Here is an 18,760-nt window from a genome sequence, read left to right as displayed (position 1 = left end):
GTTGAGGCAGGAAAATCGCTTGAACCCAGGAGGCAGAGGTTGCAGTGAGCCAAGATGCTGCCACTGCACTCCAGCCTGGGCAACAGAGCGAGACTTTGTCTCAAAAAACAAAAACAAAACTGATTAAGAGTTAACCCTGTTGAAATCAGGCTGACTTTCCAAACCTCCTAATTCAACATGACGGAAATATCGGTAACATTGCTATAGTGAATTTGAAATAAAGACATCAGTAGGCGCAGTGGCTCATGTCTGTAATCCCAGCACTTTGGGAGGCTAAGGTGGGCGGATCACTTGAGGTCAGGAGTTCAAGGGGAGCCTGGCCAACATGGTGAAACCCTGTTTCTAGTAAAAATACAAATTAGCTGGGTGTGGTGGTGTTGGCCTGTAATCCCAGCTACTTAGGAGGCTGAGGCAGGAGAACTGCTGGAACCTGGGAGACGGAGGTTGCAGTGAGCCGAAATCATGCCACTTCTTTCCAGCCTGGGCGACAGAGAGACACTCTGGCTCAAAAAATTAAAATGAAATGAAATAAAATAAAATAAAATAAAATAAAACAGTATGTATTACACGATTACTGTATTTCAGATCAGATGAGGCATGTATATATAAACACTGTCTTCTTCAGACTTTACTATGATCCTCCTATGTAAGCTTTAATATCTTAATTTTACAAATGATTAAGAATACAGTTTGAAAGAGGCTGAAGCAGAGTCCAAATATTAAACCAGTATGACTCTAAGTTCTTTTTTTTTTTTTTTGAGACAGAGTCTCGGTTTGTCGCCCAGGCTGGAGTGCAGTGGTGTGATCTCGGCTCACTGCAAGCTCCGCCTCCAGGGTTCATGCCATTCTCCCGCCTCAGCCTCCCGAGTAGCCCGCCACCACGCATGGCTAATTTTTTGTATTTTTAGTAGAGACGGGGTTTCACCATTCACAGGATGGTCTCGATCTCCTGACCTCGTGATCCGCCCGCCTCGGCCTCCCAAAGTGCTGGGATTACAGGCGTGAGCCACCGCGCCTGGCCTGACTGTAAGTTCTTAAACACACACGGCCAGACGCGGTGGCTCAAGCCTGTAATCCCAGCACTTTGGGAGGCCGAGACGGGCGGATCACGAGGTCAGGAGATCGAGACCATCCTGGCTAACACGGTGAAACCCCATCTCTACTAAAAACAATACAAAAAACTAGCCGGGCGTGGTGGCAGGCGCCTGTGGTCCCAGCTACTTGGGAGCCTGAGGCAGGAGAATGGCGTAAACCCGGGAGGTGGAGCTTGCAGTGAGCCGAGATCCAGCCACTGCACTCCAGCCTGGGTGACAGAGTGAGACTCCGTCTCAAAAAATACATACACACACACACACACACACACACACACACACACACACACACACACACTCTCTCTCTCTCTCTCTCTCTCTCCCCTCTTTTCTGTATCTCTGAACAACTAACAGTGTTAGAAGGGAAAAAAAAGGCCGGGCACGGTGGCTCATGCCTGTAATCCCAGCACTTTGGTAGGCTGAGGCGGGCCGATCACGAGGTCAGGAGTCCGAGACCAGCCTGACCAACATGGTGAAACCCCATCTCTACTAAAAATACAAAAATTAGCTGGGCATGGTGGCGGTGCCTGATATCCCAGCTACTCAGGAGGCTGAGGCAGGAGAATCCCTTGAGCCCGGGAGGAGGAGGTTGCAGTGAGCCGAGATTGCGCCACTGCACTCCAGCCTCCAGCCTGGGTGACAGAGCGACTCTGTTTCAAAAAAAAAAAAAAAAAAAAAAAGGGGGGGGCGGAGGAAAGATGCTATGAATTGAACCACAAGCAAATTCATCCATTTTCACTAATGCATAACTGATATCAAGGTAGGTGTGATCTCAGAAGAAACAGGCCGGGCGCGGTGGCTCAAGCCTGTAATCCCAGCACTTTGGGAGGCCGAGACGGGTGGATCACGAGGTCAGGAGATCGAGACCATCCTGGCTAACACAGTGAAACCCCGTCTCTACTAAAAAATACAAAAACCAGCCGGGCGAGGTGGCGGGCGCCTGTAGTCCCAGCTACTCGGGAGGCTGAGGCAGAAGAATGGCGTAAACCCGGGAGGTGGAGCTTGTAGCGAGCTGAGATCTGGCCACTGCACTCCAGCCTGGGCGACAGAGCGAGACTCTGTCTCAAAAAAAAAAAAAAAAAAAAGAAGAAACAAAATGCTAAATGTTATATATTATGACAGTATAAGATTAGAAAGAGGCAAACAAGGTGAGTCTTGACTGTAACTGAAGTACTTTGGGAGACTGAGGCAGGAAGCTTACTTCAGAAGCTCAAGACCAGTCTGGTCAATCTAGCCAGATTCTGTCTCTACAAAAAAGCAAAAATTAGCTGGTCATGGTGGCTCATGCCTGTAGTCCCTGTTACTTGGGAGGGTGAGGTGGGAGGATCGCTAAAGCCCAGGGGTTTGACGTTGCAGTGAGCTATGATCATGCCACTGCACTCCAACCTGGGAGACAGAGGAAGATCTTGTCTCAGAAAAAAAAAAAAGGAAAGAAAGAAAGAAAAAAGAAGGAAAAAGAAAAGATTAGAAAGAGAAGACAAATAATGTAGGAGAGATGAAGAAAATGAAGGTATAGTTATACCGTTAATTTTTACCATGTAGGCATTAAAAATAATAGAGTATACTTATGATAAAAAGTGATTAAACAGTATCTCCTGCTATAATTACAACTATAGAAATGTGTATAAAGTCAAACACTAAAAAAGGAATATAGAAAAGTGAAAATGTGTGGAGCTGAGGTGGTGGGATTTCAGCTGGGACACTTTGTTTTACCATCCACAGTTTTCCCATTTGTAAAAGAGACAGAGTTGGGATATAAGAGGTGAGGGAACTGCCTACACCAGGTAATTTTTACCTGCCTACACCAGGAAAAATACTCATTAACAGAGTTTTGTTTTTGTTTTTTTTGAGACGGAGTCTTGCTCTGTTGCCAGGCTGGAGTGTAGTGGTGCGATCTTGGCTCACTGCAACCTCCGCCTCCAGGGTTCAAGCAATTCTCCTGCCTCAGCCTCCCGAGTCGGGGGGACTAACCACCACACCCAGCTAATTTTTGTATTTTTAGTAGAGACAGGGTCTCACCATGTTGACCTGGATGGTTTCGATCTCCTGACCTCGTGATGCGCCTGCCTCGGCCTCCCAAAGTGCTGGGAAAACAGGTGTGAGCCACCACGCCCGCCCGGCTGACAGAGTATTTTTGAAGTTCCTTTACACTTGCAAACATAGATATCCTCTGTTCATATCTCCAACATTTTAATAACTATGTGGCAAAAGACAGTAGATTAACAATTCCTCTTACCCTCGTCACTCCTCTGTCTTTTTTCTCTTTGCCATCTCTTTTAGACATTTCCTTCTTGCTACTTGACTTTCCTTGACTGGTGGGTTTTTTTTCCTTGATCTCTTCTTCCTCAAGTAATCCAGGATCCTGGGGCACATAGACTTCTTGCTGCGATACAGTTAGAAACAAGGAAGTCTACAGAATGTTTCAGTTTCCCAGCAATTCCAGGTCTAAGACACACAGTTCCCTTCTAGGGGAAGAAACAACTCTTTTACTTACAAGCCTAAGAAGAGTCCACATCAATCTAAAAACCCACTCCGGGGCCAGGACACATTCAGACCATCCACTGTACACTTTTTCAAGAGCAATACTGTTCTTACCTGTATTGCCAAAAGGCACTGATTTTCCATATAGGCAACAGTTCTGTTTCCATAGATCTAAACTTTTCCACTTTTCATGCAATGAGCATCCACAGAATCCAGGGAATAAAATCCTCAAGTAGCAAATTATGGGAGCTTTTCTCAAAAGCATCATTGACAGGGTAAAAAAAAAAAAGAAGTCCCAAACTCACCTGGGTATTGGGGTCATAATAAGTTCCTGCCAAGGGGTCATAATAGTAGCCAGTAGCAGAATCATATATGTAGCAGTCAGACGATGCTAAAGGTAACAAGATCAGAGCCAATGTTAGTCTCTGTCCAATGAAGCCCTTACTTGAGACTCATCAAGAACGACCCAAGAATTAGGGTGACCAACACAAATAGGTGCATCTACAGATGCCTCTCTCTGGATGAGCACCCTCAGTCAACAGTGTATCTTGCCAACTGTGATCACACAGATGTCAAGTACTGAGTAGCAAGTCAAGCAAAAAAGAGCAACAGAAATAAAACAAGGGTTACTTACACTGTTGTCCTTGTCGATTTGTATCTGAAGACCAGTCTGAATTTCTGCCACCTCCCCTCCTATCTCGGAAATATTTTTTACCCTATCACAGAAAGGCAAGTTAAAATTACAGAACTATCCAATGATCATTCACCTTAACAGTCATCCACTAAAGAAAATTCAAGGTCACCCTTACAGTCACCTGAGGATTTTAATAGAGCACTCCCCACCTTTTACAGCCTACCTGATAGTAATGCATGTGGTCAGAATGGTCCCCAGTATCATTTCTGCAACAGATAACACAACAATTCTTAAGTCTGCTACCAAATGGCACTTGACGAGTACTTAATCCCACAGTTCCTATTGAGAAATTCTCTGTTCCCCGTTTTGCAGGGAAAGGAACCAACCTAGACAACAAGCAGGTTGGGTGGTCCAGACACTCCTGAAAGAATGAGTAGTAAGACTTTTTTTTTTTTGAGACGGAATCTTGCTCTGTCGCCCAGGCTGGAGTGCAGTGGCACGATCTTGGCTCACTGCAAGCTCCGCCTCCCAGGTTCACGTCATTCTCCTGCCTCAGCCTCCAGAGTAGCTGGGACTACAGGCGCCCACCACCGCGTCCAGCTAATTTTTTTGTTTTTGTATTTTTAGTAGAGACAGGGTTTCACCATGTTAGCCAGGATGATCTCAATCTCCTGACCTCGTGATCCACCGCGCCTGGCCAATGAGCAGTAAGACTCTTACAAAGCCAACTGGTGGAGCAAAACAGTCATTAAGTGGAAGGTGCTAGAGCAAGATACGCCCCATATTTGTAAGCCTGTTTCTCTGACATGGCCATTTCCAAGTTACCACTCCTGGGTCAAGATGAGTGAAGGAGTAAAGAGAAATTAGATTTCCCAGTCCTATGGAAATATGCACAAGGTCGGGGAAGGAAAAGTCAGGACAGCATTTTCCTAGGATTGCAAGAGGTAAGAATGTATTGAGATCTGTCTGCACATCCAAAACTGTACCATCATTTTTTTGTTAAGAGATGGGGTCTTGCTGTGCTGCCCAGGGTGGAGTACAGTGGTTATTCACAGGCATCATCATTGCACACTATGGCCTAGAACTCCTGGGCTCACATAACCCGCCCCCCATCCTCGTCTCAGCCTCCTTAGTAGCTGGGAATACAGGTATGTGCTACCATGCTAGGCCATTTGGGACCCAAAGATATCAGACAGTCAAAAGGGAAAGGACAAAAGTACCTAATATTATTCAAGAAAGAAAACAATTTGAAAGTCAGGACAAGTCAGGCTTCAGAAAGAAACTGTAATAAACACCTATCTGAAGCAGTCCATGTGAGGAGGACATCACACTTTACTGTCTTTCCAGCCAGGAAAAGGAGTTTCCTCCCAAAAACACAAGTGGGGGCAGCACAAGAGATCCTCACCCTTCTGCCTTACCTTCGTTTTCCAGTGGCCAGGTTTACAGCTACCATCTTCCCATCAATGCTAAACGGTGGATCAAGGTTCTGTAAGATCTTCACCACACGAAGAGCTTCCTATAGAACCAGACACACTTGAACCCAGAGACAGAAAAAGCCAGAACTCAAAGACAGAAAAATTCTCCTTTGAAAGAGAAGTGAACATGGATTTTCCTTCTCAGAGGATAAATTTACTACATTGTATTTGTCAAAATTTTACCAGTAAGAACATACTGGCAGAAACAGGCAACTTTTAATGAAGGACTGATTGAAACAGGAATCAGAATAGATGTCAGTTCTGGTGTAAACTTCAGAAATTCAAATCCTCTTCTTTTAGGGTGCAACTATCATCAATCAGATTTCACTTTACAAAGTCCCTTGTGACTTTTGGGCATGAAAAATCTAAGAAATACCAATGACTTTCATTATCTTCACCTTACTTCCATAGAAAAAGGCCCTGCAACTAAAAATTTAAGCCACAGGAATCTATAAATACTTTGAGGAAAAGAGGAAATGTTTTATCATCAAATATAAAATCATCTTTGGCTGGATAAAATAAATCAGAAAGTTCACTAAAATCATGAAGGATTCAGTACTCAGATTCTTCACAAGTGAGTAAGTTGGAAACAGTAAATGACACAAGAAAAAAATGAACCCGGAAAATCACACGGGATCCTAACTTTTGAGGGCAGTCACCTCACCTGAGTGAACAATAAACCCAAAGGAGAGAGCAAGAGGGATTATGATATCAGGTAGCACACAAGAATCTTCAAATGATCAAGAAGTCCCTCAAACCTTCTTGAAGGTTCTTTAGCCATCTGTCCCTAGGCCAATCCAACGTGGAGGAAACTCACCGCATGGGAGTCGAGGTCAATAAAGCCATAGGTATGTCCCATAGGGCCTGTTCTGTTCTTGATGATACGGACGTTGGCAGTAGTGAGGCGGACATAGGGCTCCAGCACTTCCACTATCACCTCAGGTGGTGTGGAACGATAGATACGCTTTAGCATGATGGCTGAACCAACCATAAATGGGAGAAGGGCAATAAAAGGAAGAGAAAGATAAATTTTTGAAGTCCCAAGAGTCTGTCATTTTTTACTATAGATGCTACTAGCAAGGCTGGTTCTGTAAAGAAATGCTAAACAAATACTGTATACTTTTCTTCACCAATACTTAGAAATCTAAAATCATGCCTTAGTGCATTCATATAGCAATTTACTATTTGAAGGGCATAGATTCCTTTAAGGAGTATAGTAAGGTCCACAGAAAGCAATGGCCTCTGTCATCAGGCCATGCACAGATCTCTTAGGTACTGGAAAGCAGATAGCTCCTGGACATAACACTGGCCATCTATGCTCCATTGTGATGATCACAGCCTGGTATGTGCCCTGACAAACCACTTACTTTTGCTCTCTCCGTCCTGGCGTGTCTCTCCAGACCATGACTCCTTCTCTCGGTCTCTTCGGAAAGTTGGCCCTTCCCTTCGAGAAGGAGGCAGATACCTTTCTGCTTCTCTCTTTTGATGTCCTAAGCGTGACTCTTGTCCTTCTTCCCTCTTCCTGGGTTCAGGTTCCTTATCAGCTGCTCTTAGGGGCTGGCTGGGCTGTTTTTCCAATGGTGCTGGTATGGATGTTTTCTGAGGCTGAGGGTAGGTTATTAATTCTTGCTTGGCCTCTGTCATTAGCGGAACAGAAAAAAAGAATCTGTAGAAGGCTTTATCCAAAAAAAAAAAAAGAAAAAAAAGAAAAACACCACTACTGTAATTTCTCTTTATCTGCCAGCAAATACTCATACTGGAATGCCTTTTTTTTTGATATGGAGTTTTGCTCTTGTTGCCTAGGCTGAAGTGCAATGGCATGATCTTGGTCACTGCAACCTCTGCTTCCCGGGTTCAAGCGATTCTCCTGCCTCAGCCTCCCGAGTAGCTGGGATTATAGGTGCCCACCACCATGCCTGGGTACTTTTTTGTATTTTTAGTAGAGACGAAGTTTCACCATGTTGGCCAGGCTGGTCTCGAACTCCTGACTTCAGGTGATCCACTTGCCTTGGCCTCCCAGAGTGCTGGGATTATAGGTGTGAGCCAACATGCCTGGCCTGGAATGCTTTTAATATTGTCTCAGAAATATCTAATAAAAAGTCCTCTGACAGTTCCTGACAAAATATTTTTTTTTTTTTTTTTTTTTTGGAGACGGAGTCTCGCTCTGTCACCCAGGCTGGAGTGCAGTGGCCGGATCTCAGCTCACTGCAAGCTCCGCCTCCCGGGTTCACGCCATTCTCCCGCCTCAGCCTCCCAAGTAGCTGGGACTACAGGCGCCCGCCACCACGCCCAGCTAGTTTTTTGTATTTTTAGTAGAGACGGGGTTTCACCATGTTAGCCAGGATAGTCTCGATCTCCTGACCTCGTGATCCACCTGCCTCGGCCTCCCAAAGTGCTGGGATTACAGGCTTGAGCCACCGCGCCCGGCCACCTGACAAAATATTTTAAGTGAAGCTAAGATAGGACATGAAATAGTTCACAGAAGAAACTATCCAAGCATTTAAAAAATGTAATCTTACGAAATCTCTGTATCACTTACCCAACATTTAAATATAACAAATCCTTCATGACACCTTGAACCTGACTATTATAATCAATGATAACAACACATCTGGGGACAAAATTACCAAAGATATGGCCCTTACTTAAGGTTTAGTAGAAACACATATCCCAAACACACTTCTGGAAGCCTTGCTTCTTCCAGTGTTACAGTGCTCAAACAATGACTCAAATCCTTTAAGACCACAGGCCCTTCTCCAGTGAAGCTAGGAACAGACCTTATTTGCACTTAGCTCATTTACATGCAAATAAGCATAATGGGCAGATGTCCTTCAAAATATAAATGACTTATTTCAAATGTCCTACTACAGCAGGATAATTTGTCTTTATAGTTTGTTTTATAATTAGGGGCACATTTTTGTAATTCATTCATTCTTGGATGGTTCACTGGAAGCCATGTGGCTCAAAATGAGGTATTATATGAGAGCAATACAGAGATTACATAATAGCATGACAGGTTTCCAGATAAAGCTGTCTCATCTTAGTGGTATAGTGCCCAAAGGTTTTCATAAACTATTCATTTGTTAGAATAGCTATGAAAAAAAATCTTTCTTGTGGGGGGTAAAAAACACAACTTTGCCTATCCTGAAGTGACCCAACAAGCAAAAATCTCAGTTGTTCATCCCCCTTCCCACATTTTGGTTTGGTCTCTAGAACATACAGAGCATTCCCCTAAAGATTTTCAGAACACATGCCTTTCAGTCTTCACCAGATTAAAATCTCCACAAGAGGCCAAAAGCCCACGGAAGAAACTCCTTGTAGGCACATTAAATTCTAACCTTGGAACAAATAGAAGGCTACCTGAATCCCTGCACTGAACTATATTTTATGGTCATTCTGTGGCTTTCCTTAAGGGATGACTACAGGACTGTTGTTACAGATCCATGTGTCTGACTCTTCGAAGTTGCCTACCTAAAATTTCTCTAAAGAAATTTATATTAAAGATAAGTGCTTGAGAAGCTGGTAGTTTTATTCCTCAAAATAATAAAATGTTCCCCACATCCTGATTATTTTCTCTTATTTATATTTTTACTGTTATTTTAACAAATGTTTTTCTCTTGAAAATCCTGAAATGCTTACAGAGTGTAAAAGAGAAAACAATAGAGCAAATGATTCCCAGTAACTTCAAAGAAGTGAGAGTGGGAAAAGGTTTGCCATATAGACTGACGTCATACTCTTTTTCAACCTAACATCCTTAATCCTTATACGTATTCCAAATAACAATATACTGACCTCTGCTCAGCTGCCCACTTAGCCACTTTAGACTAGGAGCCCATGACCTTATCTCTTTCCTCTAGTGAAAATAAGATCTGAAATCATTTACTAACAGGTCACGTTAAGTTGGGCATCAAACTGCAATTTTTTTTTTCTCACTCTGTTGCCTAGGCTGGAGTGCAGTGGCGAGATCTCAGCTCACTGCAACCTCTGACTCCTGGGTTCAAGTGATTCTCGTGCCTCAGCCTCCCAAGTGGCTGGGATTCCAAGCATGTGCCACCACACCTGTGGCCAATTTTTGTAATTTTAGTAGAGACGGGGTTTCGGCATGTTTGCCTCGGCCTCCTAAAGTGCTGGGATTACAGGTGTGAGCCACCGCGCCCGGCCCAAAACTTTTAAAAGGCTGGGCATGGTGGCTCATGCCTGTAATCCCAGCACTTTGGGAGGCCAAGGCAGGTGGATCACCTGAAGTCAGGAGCTCAGGACCAGCCTGACCAACATGCCGAAACCTCGTCTCTACTAAAATTACAAAAATTAGCCACAGGTGTGGTGACACATGCTTGGAATCCCAGCCACTTGGGAGGCTGGGGCACAAGAATCACTTGAACCTGGGAGGTGAAGCTTGCAGTGAGCCGAGATGGTGTCACTGCACTCCAGCCTGGGCCACAGTGAGACTCTGTCTCAAAAAAAAAAAAAAAAAAAAAAAAAAAGGTTTGCAGGCCATGCACCGTGACTCACACCTGTATTCCCAGCACCTTTGGGAGGCCAAGGTGGTTGGGTCACAAGGTCAGGAGTTCGAGGCCAGCCTGACCAACACGGTGCAACCCCGTCTCTACTAAAAATACAAAAAATTTAGCTGGGCTACAGGGCGTGGTGGCACGTGCCTGTAATCCCAGCTACTCAGGAAGCTGAGGCAGGGGAATTGCTTGAACCCAGGAGGCGGACGTTGCAGTGAGCCAAGATTGCACCACTGCACTCCAGCCTGGGCAACAGAGCGACACTCCATATCAAAAAAAAAAAAAAAAAAGAAAGGTTTGTAGATCAACTTGGATTTAGGGATGATAATTCTTCAAAGCCAAGGAAAACATGAAATTTGTTTTGCTCAATGAACAAGATAAAAACTGCTACCGGCCGGGCGCGGTGGCTCAAGTCTGTAATCCCAGCACTTTGGGAGGCCGAGGCGGGTGGATCACGAGGTCAGGAGATCGAGACTATCCTGGCTAACATGGTGAAACCCCGTCTCTACTAAAAATACAAAAAACTAGCCGGGCGTGGTGGCGGGCGCCTGTAGTCCCAGCTACTCGGAGGCTGAGGCGGGAGAATGGCGTGAACCCGGGAGGCGGAGCTTGCAGTGAGCCGAGATCACGCCACTGCACTCCAGCCTGGGCGACACAGCAAGACTCCGTCTCAAAAAAAAAAACAAAAAAACAAAAAAAACAAAAAACAAAAAAAAAAAAACTGCTACTACTTTTGCCACTCACCTTCCCTTGGGTTCTTGCAGAATGAACAGGAAGATCGGTGCCCACCAATGCTTGCCTTACACTGTAAGGAAGAAAGAAATAATTCAATTTGACCGAAAACATTTTTTAAAATCTTATGTATATCTAACAAAGTGAAACTTTTCAAAAATTAAACAAACAAGCCATATCCCAGATCCCCTCAAAGTTTAAAAAAAGAATCTGATTATTCCCCACTGATAGAGCTGGCAGACAGGATCTAAAGAGCTACTTTTTGAGAGCTACCTTCTAACAAGGCATCTGGGACTTTGGTGCAGCGCAAATGCCTTTGCCCTGCATAAAGATTCCTATAGGAAATATGCTTTAAAAACTACTGTTAAATGGTTTATAGAATACTACTGTCCCGAAGCCATTTATAGTCTGCACCCAAAACTTGGACCTGAACTGATTGTGAGATCTCCAATCACATTTTGCTAGAACTGAGAAGAATTCAATTATCAACTCCTTTCTCAAACATTGATAATGAGGTACAAGGTAGGAGGAAGAGATACAGATAGTGTCTCTGGCAGCTATCTAAAAGACATTGAAAGGGAACATTCACTAGCCCAGAATAAGGGAAGATACTTTTTTTTTTTTGAGACGGAGTCTCACTCTGTTGCCCAAGCTGGACTGCAGGGAGGAGATATTTTTAATGTGAATATAATTATTCTTGTCTGAACTTGTGAACAAAATGTCAAACACACTGCCCAACCCTGAAATCCCTCAACTTTTGCCAGCTTCCAAATGCCATGGGGGCAGAAACTTGGTTTGCAGGATATCAAAGAGTAAGAACTATAAAGAGGATTTATATATAAAATTTATATCAAAAACTATATATAGTATTTGAGGAGGGCCTTATAGGGCGAGTAAAGGTCTGCCAGATGGAGTTGAGAAAACAGTAACAATAGCAGCAGTGGCTAATTCTTTTCTTTTTTCTTTTGAGACGGAGTTTTGCTCTTGTTGCGCAGGCTGGAGTGCAACAGCATGATATCGACTCACCACAACCTCCACCTCCTGGGTTCAAGAGATTCTCCTGCCTCAGCCTCCCGAGTAGCCAGGATTACAGGCGTGTGCCACCACACCCAGCTAATTTTATATTTTTCAGTAGAGACCAGGTTTCTCCATGTTGGTCAGGCTGGTCTTGAACTCCCTACCTCAAGCGATCCGCCCGCCTCGGCCTCCCAAATTGCTGGGATTATAGGTGTGAGCCACTGCGCCCAGCTGGCTAATTCTTAAATAGTACATACCGTGTATCTGGCCTACGTATATGTCATCACTTATTGATCCTGACAACCCCAATAAACTCCATGAAATGGGTACTCCTATCTCCTCATTTTGTAGATGAGGAAACTGAGTCCTAGAGAGGTTAACTCACTTGAGTAAGATCACTATAGTCAGTTATTTCATTGTTCCCTTCCCTATAAACAGATTATACACATGCATGCACACACACACCCCCCTGCTCACTGCCAAGTGGCTGTCATGCCTCCCCACAGGGGGAGTATACTTCCTCTCTCCATTGTCACCCTTGGTCATGTGCCTTCTTCCTTGCTTTCACCAATAAAACATGAGTGAACATGACCTACACTAGGTCTAAGAGAAGGCTTAGCAGCCACTGCTTGTGTGAATGAACCTCTCTCTCCCTTAGCCAGAAGGACACTGCCTCATATTGAGACTGTTTCTTCTGTCTGGGTCCTGGGATGAGAAGCCACGTGGAACAGAACTGTAGCAAACAACCCATAGTCCCTGACATGTAATGTGAATGAAGAATATGCTTGTTATTTTAATTCACTGGGATTTGAGAGCTGTTACTACAGGAGAGCTGCTGTAGTAACTGGTGCTATTCGTAAACATATAGATCAACAGAATAAAACTGAGAATCTAGGAATAAACCTATAGATTATGGTCAACTGATTTCTAACAATGGGGAAAGTGCCAATGGGGAAAGAATAGCCTCTTTAACAAATGGTGCTGGGACAACTGAGTATCTACATGCCAACAAATAAAGCATGTGACACTTCAGCTAGTGAATGGCACAGTTAGTGAGTGGCACAGTTGGGATCCTGATCTTAGTAGGTATAATTTAAATACCATAAAACAGGCCTGGCATGATGGCTCATGCCAGTAATCCCAGTACTTTGGGAGGCCAAGGCAGTTGGATCATTTGAGGCCAGGAGTTCAAGACCAGCCTGGTCAACATGGAGAAACCCCATCTCTATTAAAAATACCAAAATTAGCCAGGTATGGTGGCACACGCCTGTAATCCCAGCTACTCGGGAGGCTGAGGCAGGAGAATCGCTTGAACCTGGGAGGTGGAGGTTGTAGTGAGCCAAGATTGTGCCACTGCAGTCCACTGCAGTCCAGCCTGGGTGACAAACAAAGACTCTGTCTTAAAAACAAAAACAAACCCCATAAAACTTACCTATTTTATGTGTACAATTCAATGATTTTTAGTAAATGTGTAGTGAACAATCCCCACAATCTAATTCTGAAACATTTTCATCACCCCCAAAAGAAATCTAGTGGAGTTACCTACCCCCATTCTTACCCTTAGGGACATGGAATTGTGCAATGTATGGTATTCTGTGTCTGGCATAGTGTTTTCAAGGTTCATCTAGGTTGTAACATGCATCAGTACTTTATTCCTTTTCATTGTCAAATAGCATTTCATTGAATGGATATGCCAACTTTGTTCATCCATCCGTCAGCCAACGGACATTTTGGTTATTTCCATTTTTTGGCTATTATGAATAATATTACCTATTTAAATAGGTACATAATAAAATTAAACATTGTCTTTTTTTTTTGAGATGAAGTTTCACTCTTGTTGCCCAGGCTGGAGTGCAATGGTGCAATTTCGGCTCACTGCAACCTCTGCCTCCCAGGCAGATTCTCCTGTCTTAGCCTCCTGAGTAGCTGGGATTACAGGCATGTGCCACCATGCCCAGCTAATTTGGTACTTTTAATGGAGATGGGGTTTCTCCATGTTGGTCAGGCTGATCTCCAACTCCCGACCTCAGATGATCCACCTGCCTCGGTCTCCCAAAGTGCTGAGATTACAGGTGTGAGCCACCGCGCCCGGTTAAAAAAATTTTTTTTTGAGACAAGGTGTTGCTGTGTCACACAGGCTGCAGTACTGAAGTACAGTGGCACTATCATGGCTCATTGCTGCCTCAACCTCCTGGTCTCAGGTGATCCTCCCACCTCAGCCTGCTTAGTAGCTGGCACTATAGGCATGCACCACCACACCCAGTTAATTTTTGTATTCTTTGTAGAGATGGGGTTTTGCCATGTTGCCTAGGCTGGTCTCGAACTCCTGGGCTCAAGTGATCTGCCCACGTCAGCCTCCCAAAGTGTTGGGATTACATCCAGGAGCCATACCTGGCTGACCTTATCTCTCTCTCTCTCTTTTTTTTAAAGAAATGATACTCTCAAGAAAGTGAAACATAACACACAGAAAACATAACACATAGAAAATATTTACGAATTATATATCTGACAAGGGATTAATATCCAGCAAATATAAAGTACTCTTACAACTCAACAACAAAAAGACATGCAAATCAATTCCAAAGGGCAAAGGACTTGGTTGAACATTTCTCCAAAGAAGATATACAAATGGCCAACAAACACATGAAAAAAGACTCTCAAAGTCAGTAGTGAAATGCAAATCAAAACCACAATGAGATATTGTTTCATACCCATTAGGATGCTATTATCAAAAAAAAGGGAAAAGAACAAACGTTAGCAAGCAGGTGGAGAAATGAAGCCCTTATATATTGCTGATAGGAATATAAAATGGTACAGCTATGGTCTATGAAAGTTTGCTAATAATAATAATAATACAATAAACACAGTTTGGTGGTTCCTCAAAGAGTTAAATATAAAAGTACCATATGATCCCAGCAATTCCACTCCTGGATACATACCCCCAAATAACTGAAAACAGCTGTTCAAACAAAAACTAGCACACAAAGGTTCCATTATTCACCAGTCAGGGCAGAAACAACCCAAATGTCCATCAACTGAGCAATGGATGAAAAAAATGTGATATATTCATATTATTTAGCCACAAAAAGAAATGAGGTACTGATAAATACTGCAACATACATGAACTCTGAAAACATGCTAGGTGAAAGGCCAACACAAAAGTTTACATATTTTGATTCCACTTATATGAAATACCCAGACTAGGCAAATCCATGGAGTCTGGCAAATCCATGGAGATAGAGAAAAGATTAATGGTTCCTGGGGACTAGGGGAAGACAAAGTGGCAAGTGACTGATTAATGATATGAGGTTTCCTTTTGGGGGTTTAAAAAAGGTCTGAGGCTAGATATGGTGGCTCACACCCGTAATCCCAGAACTTCGAGAGGCCAAAGTGAGAGGATCGTTTGAGTACAGGAGGTCAAGGGTGCAGTGAGCCATGATCACATCACTGTACTCCAGCTTGAGAAACAGAGTGAGATCCTATCTCAAAAAAAAAGAAAACAGAAAAAAGAAATTCTGGAATTAAGCTGAACATGATGGCACCTGTAGTCCCAGCTATTTGGGAGGTTGACGTGGGAGGATGACTTGAGCCAGGGACTATGAGACCAGCCTGGGCAACAGTGAGATCCCATCTCTTATTTAAAAAAAAAAAAAAGTTCTAGTAAGTAGATAGTGTTGATAGCTGCACAACATTGTGAAGGTACTTAATGTCACTGAATTAATACTTCAAAATGGTTACAATGGCAAATATAATGCTACATGTATTTTATCTCAGTAAAAGGAAAGGAAATATCTTCCTAAAATGACAACCTAAGGGAGTATATCCATGGAATATGAGTACTTTGGCTAATGACAATCATAGCTATTCAAGTTGTATTCTACTAACATGAATGTTAAGCTAACGTCTTTACTAAATTTATTCAAGTACTGTAACATTTTTAGTGTGTCAGGGCTCAGAAACTTTACACATTTTTCATAATTATTTTTGACACTAAGTAGTAGCAATGAAAACAAATTATATTTTCATGCTCACTGCAATCAAACTGGACCTTTAAAGAGCATATGGCCGGGCGCGGTGGCTCAAGCCTGTAATCCCAGCACTTTGGGAGGCCGAGGCGGGCGGATCTCAAGGTCAGGAGATCGAGACCACAGTGAAACTCCATCTCTACTAAAAATACAAAAAATTAGCCGGGCGCGGTGGCGGGCGCCTGTAGTCCCAGCTACTCAGGAGGCTGAGGCAGGAGAATGGCGGGAACCCGGGAGACGGAGCTTGCAGTGAGCCGAGATCGCGCCACTGCACTCCAGCCTGGGCAACAGCGTGAGACTCCGTCTCAAAAAAAAAAAAAAAAAAAAAAAGAGCATAGCTGGCTGGGTGCAGTGGTTCACGTCTGTAATCTCAACACTTTGGGAGGCCGAGGTGGATGGATAATGAGGTCAGGAGTTCAAGACCAGTCTGGCCAAGATGGTGAAACCCCATCTCTACTAAAAACTACAAAAAAATTAGCTGGGCATGGTGGCAGGCGCCTGTAATCCTAGTTACTCGGGAGGCTGAGGCAGGAGAATCGTTCGAACCCAGGCAGCAGAGGTTGCAGTGAGCTGAGATCGCGCCATTGCACTCCAGCCTGGGTGACAGAGCGAGATTCTGTCTGAAAATAAATAAATAAATAAATAAATAGGCCAGGTGTGGTGGCTCATGTCTATAATCCCAGCAGTTTGGGAGGCCGAGGCAGGTGGATCACTTGAGGTCAGAAGTTCAAGAACAGCCTGGCCAACATGGTGAAACCCCATCTCTACTAAAAATACAAAAATTAGCCAGGCGAGGTGGCACATGTCTGAAATCCCAGCTACTTGGGAGGCTGAGGCAGGAGAATGGCTGAAACCCAGGAGCCAGAGATGGTAGTGAGCGGATATCGCACCATTGCACTCTAGCCTGGGCAACAGAGCAAGACTCTGTTTCAAAAAAAAAAAAGAGTATAGCCTAAAATTTTAAATATCCCACTCTAAGAGAATATGGAGTTTAATAGAGGTAAAATGCCTTGGTGTCTGAAGTTCTATATCCTTGGAAACCCAAGAATATCCAAAAAATGTACAACTCTTAAAGAACTAGTCTCTCCAAACCTACTTTTCCAAACAAGAATTCCTTTATGACCACCTCTAGGAGAGGTGAGAAGATATTATATGTCAAGGAACTGTTATGTTTATAACTGATAGAAATAATGGCACATGTCCTTGGGAAAGTGTCTCCAACTGCAGGTCCAGAACCCTCTATGGCCACATGTAGCAGCCAGGAAGGAGAAATTATGAATGACCTTGTCTTGACCTCCTCCTGTTCAACTGAAGTGACCTGAGGAAGAAGAGCTTTGTCCTTGGGAATGCATGTCAGCAGGCAGCCTTCCTAGAGATATGGAGGAGCTGTTATTCCAGATGCTTACTTCTAAAGAAAGGGATTCTTGGTACTTACTCGTTTGCAGTACCAAAAATCCAGGCTTGGTACATACTCGAGGGTAACTTCTTTGTCCTGGATCATTAGAGTTCCCTGTAAAGACAAAGACAGAAGCCATCAACATCAACCCTTGGAGAAATAGACAGAGACAGAAAGGCACAGAGAGCCTTTCCAATCCCCAAGCTGAAACATTTTATAAAGAGTGAGCTTAATTCACTGGCAAAGGAAATCGCTGTTTTAAGCCACAGACCTGGGGCAGTGTTGCAGAGCAAGCTTTAGCTTAGGAAATGGGAGTGTGAGAAGGTAAAATCAGTCTTCGGCCTTGGTTCCTGTAGGTTAGGGTGCTGTCCTTGGACGGGCTATGCCCAGTCTACCTGTCCAGAGGTCACGTAATGCGCTCTCTTGAGTAAAGGCCCCCACCTAGCTCAGGAGCTAGCACACTATCAAGAAGTAAACTCTTCCTTCTGCACAGAGGCAGAGGAGCCCTCTTCTTTTCCACAGCTATCTCACATCTCCTTGGAAAGGGAGTAAGGGCTATAACTTTAGTGCCTGAAAATTTTCTTTGAAACACTGGCTGTATGGCAAAAGCACCAGGACAAAGACATACAACATTGAAGACAGGAAGAAAGGAGGAAGGTGAAAGCTTCACAGCAAGTTACATCCTTACAGCAGGAAACTGAATGGTTGGTGGGAGCAACAGCGGCGGCGGCGGTATCACTCTGGCTTGGAGCCTAAAGAGTGAGCTAGCCCTGAGATCTGAGGAGCAACCATTGGCAAGTAAGCCTTTGGGAAAGTCTGGCACAGGAACAGGTGGGAAAAGGGGCTCAATAAGCCTGTTAAAGAGCTCCCTTGCCTCTCCATTTTGGACAAGTCAGGAATTCTATTTCACATTAAAATAAAGTTTTGTTTAATAAACACTAGCCAGCAGATATGTGTTGGAGAAGGGGAAAAAAAAATTTCTGCCTACTAACAAGGGACCCTCACCCACACTTGAAAGTGAACTAACCGAGAATGCGACTCTGGAACTAGCCCCTGCGCTGTGTTCATTCTCCGCCCTCTAGGGTCCTCTGTGTTTCCTCAGACAGGGCTCTGAGTTATACAAGCCATTTCTTTGCAATTGGACCTCAGTTTCTTGCTTGAATCCATACATCTGTCAAATAATGCTTTACCTCTCTGCTTTTCACATCAAAAAAGTCAAGAGAAATACACAGGATAAAATTATTTTCTTGTCAAAACCAAGGAAAATTGCCCATCTACCTAGGTCTTAGCATCTGGTCTGAGAAACTATTCCCTGGCTTGTTCTCAAGGCTAAGGACAATGATAATAAAAATTGCTAACATTTATTAAGCACTTACTCAGAGCCAGAAACTGCTAAGT

General features: G+C 43.8%; 1 protein-coding gene across 7 annotated transcripts in view; it reads right to left on the bottom strand.

The window, feature by feature from the left end:
• Positions 1 to 18,760, bottom strand: part of LOC105480467 (RNA binding motif protein 6) — a 127,211-nt gene that overhangs the window by 12,689 nt on the left and 95,762 nt on the right. For 6 of the 7 annotated variants that reach the window (XM_071091744.1, XM_071091742.1, XM_071091743.1 and 3 more), the window contains 9 exons: positions 17,402 to 17,476; positions 10,937 to 10,997; positions 7,049 to 7,318; positions 6,499 to 6,659; positions 5,625 to 5,722; positions 4,430 to 4,472; positions 4,207 to 4,288; positions 3,878 to 3,963; positions 3,328 to 3,474 (listed from right to left, as the gene is read on the bottom strand). In XM_071091744.1, the coding sequence (XP_070947845.1) occupies positions 3,328 to 3,474; positions 3,878 to 3,963; positions 4,207 to 4,288; positions 4,430 to 4,472; positions 5,625 to 5,722; positions 6,499 to 6,659; positions 7,049 to 7,318; positions 10,937 to 10,997; positions 17,402 to 17,476 (1,023 nt within the window). Of the gene's footprint in view, positions 1 to 3,327; positions 3,475 to 3,877; positions 3,964 to 4,206; positions 4,289 to 4,429; positions 4,473 to 5,624; positions 5,723 to 6,498; positions 6,660 to 7,048; positions 7,319 to 10,936; positions 10,998 to 17,401; positions 17,477 to 18,389; positions 18,557 to 18,760 lie in introns of all 7 variants that reach the window. The other variant, XM_071091747.1, reaches the window with a different exon arrangement.

The sequence above is a fragment of the Macaca nemestrina genome, chromosome 2 (assembly GCF_043159975.1).
Source record: "Macaca nemestrina isolate mMacNem1 chromosome 2, mMacNem.hap1, whole genome shotgun sequence".
Classification (NCBI taxonomy): domain Eukaryota; kingdom Metazoa; phylum Chordata; class Mammalia; order Primates; family Cercopithecidae; genus Macaca; species Macaca nemestrina.
This window is presented reverse-complemented; position numbering and strand designations above follow the sequence as displayed.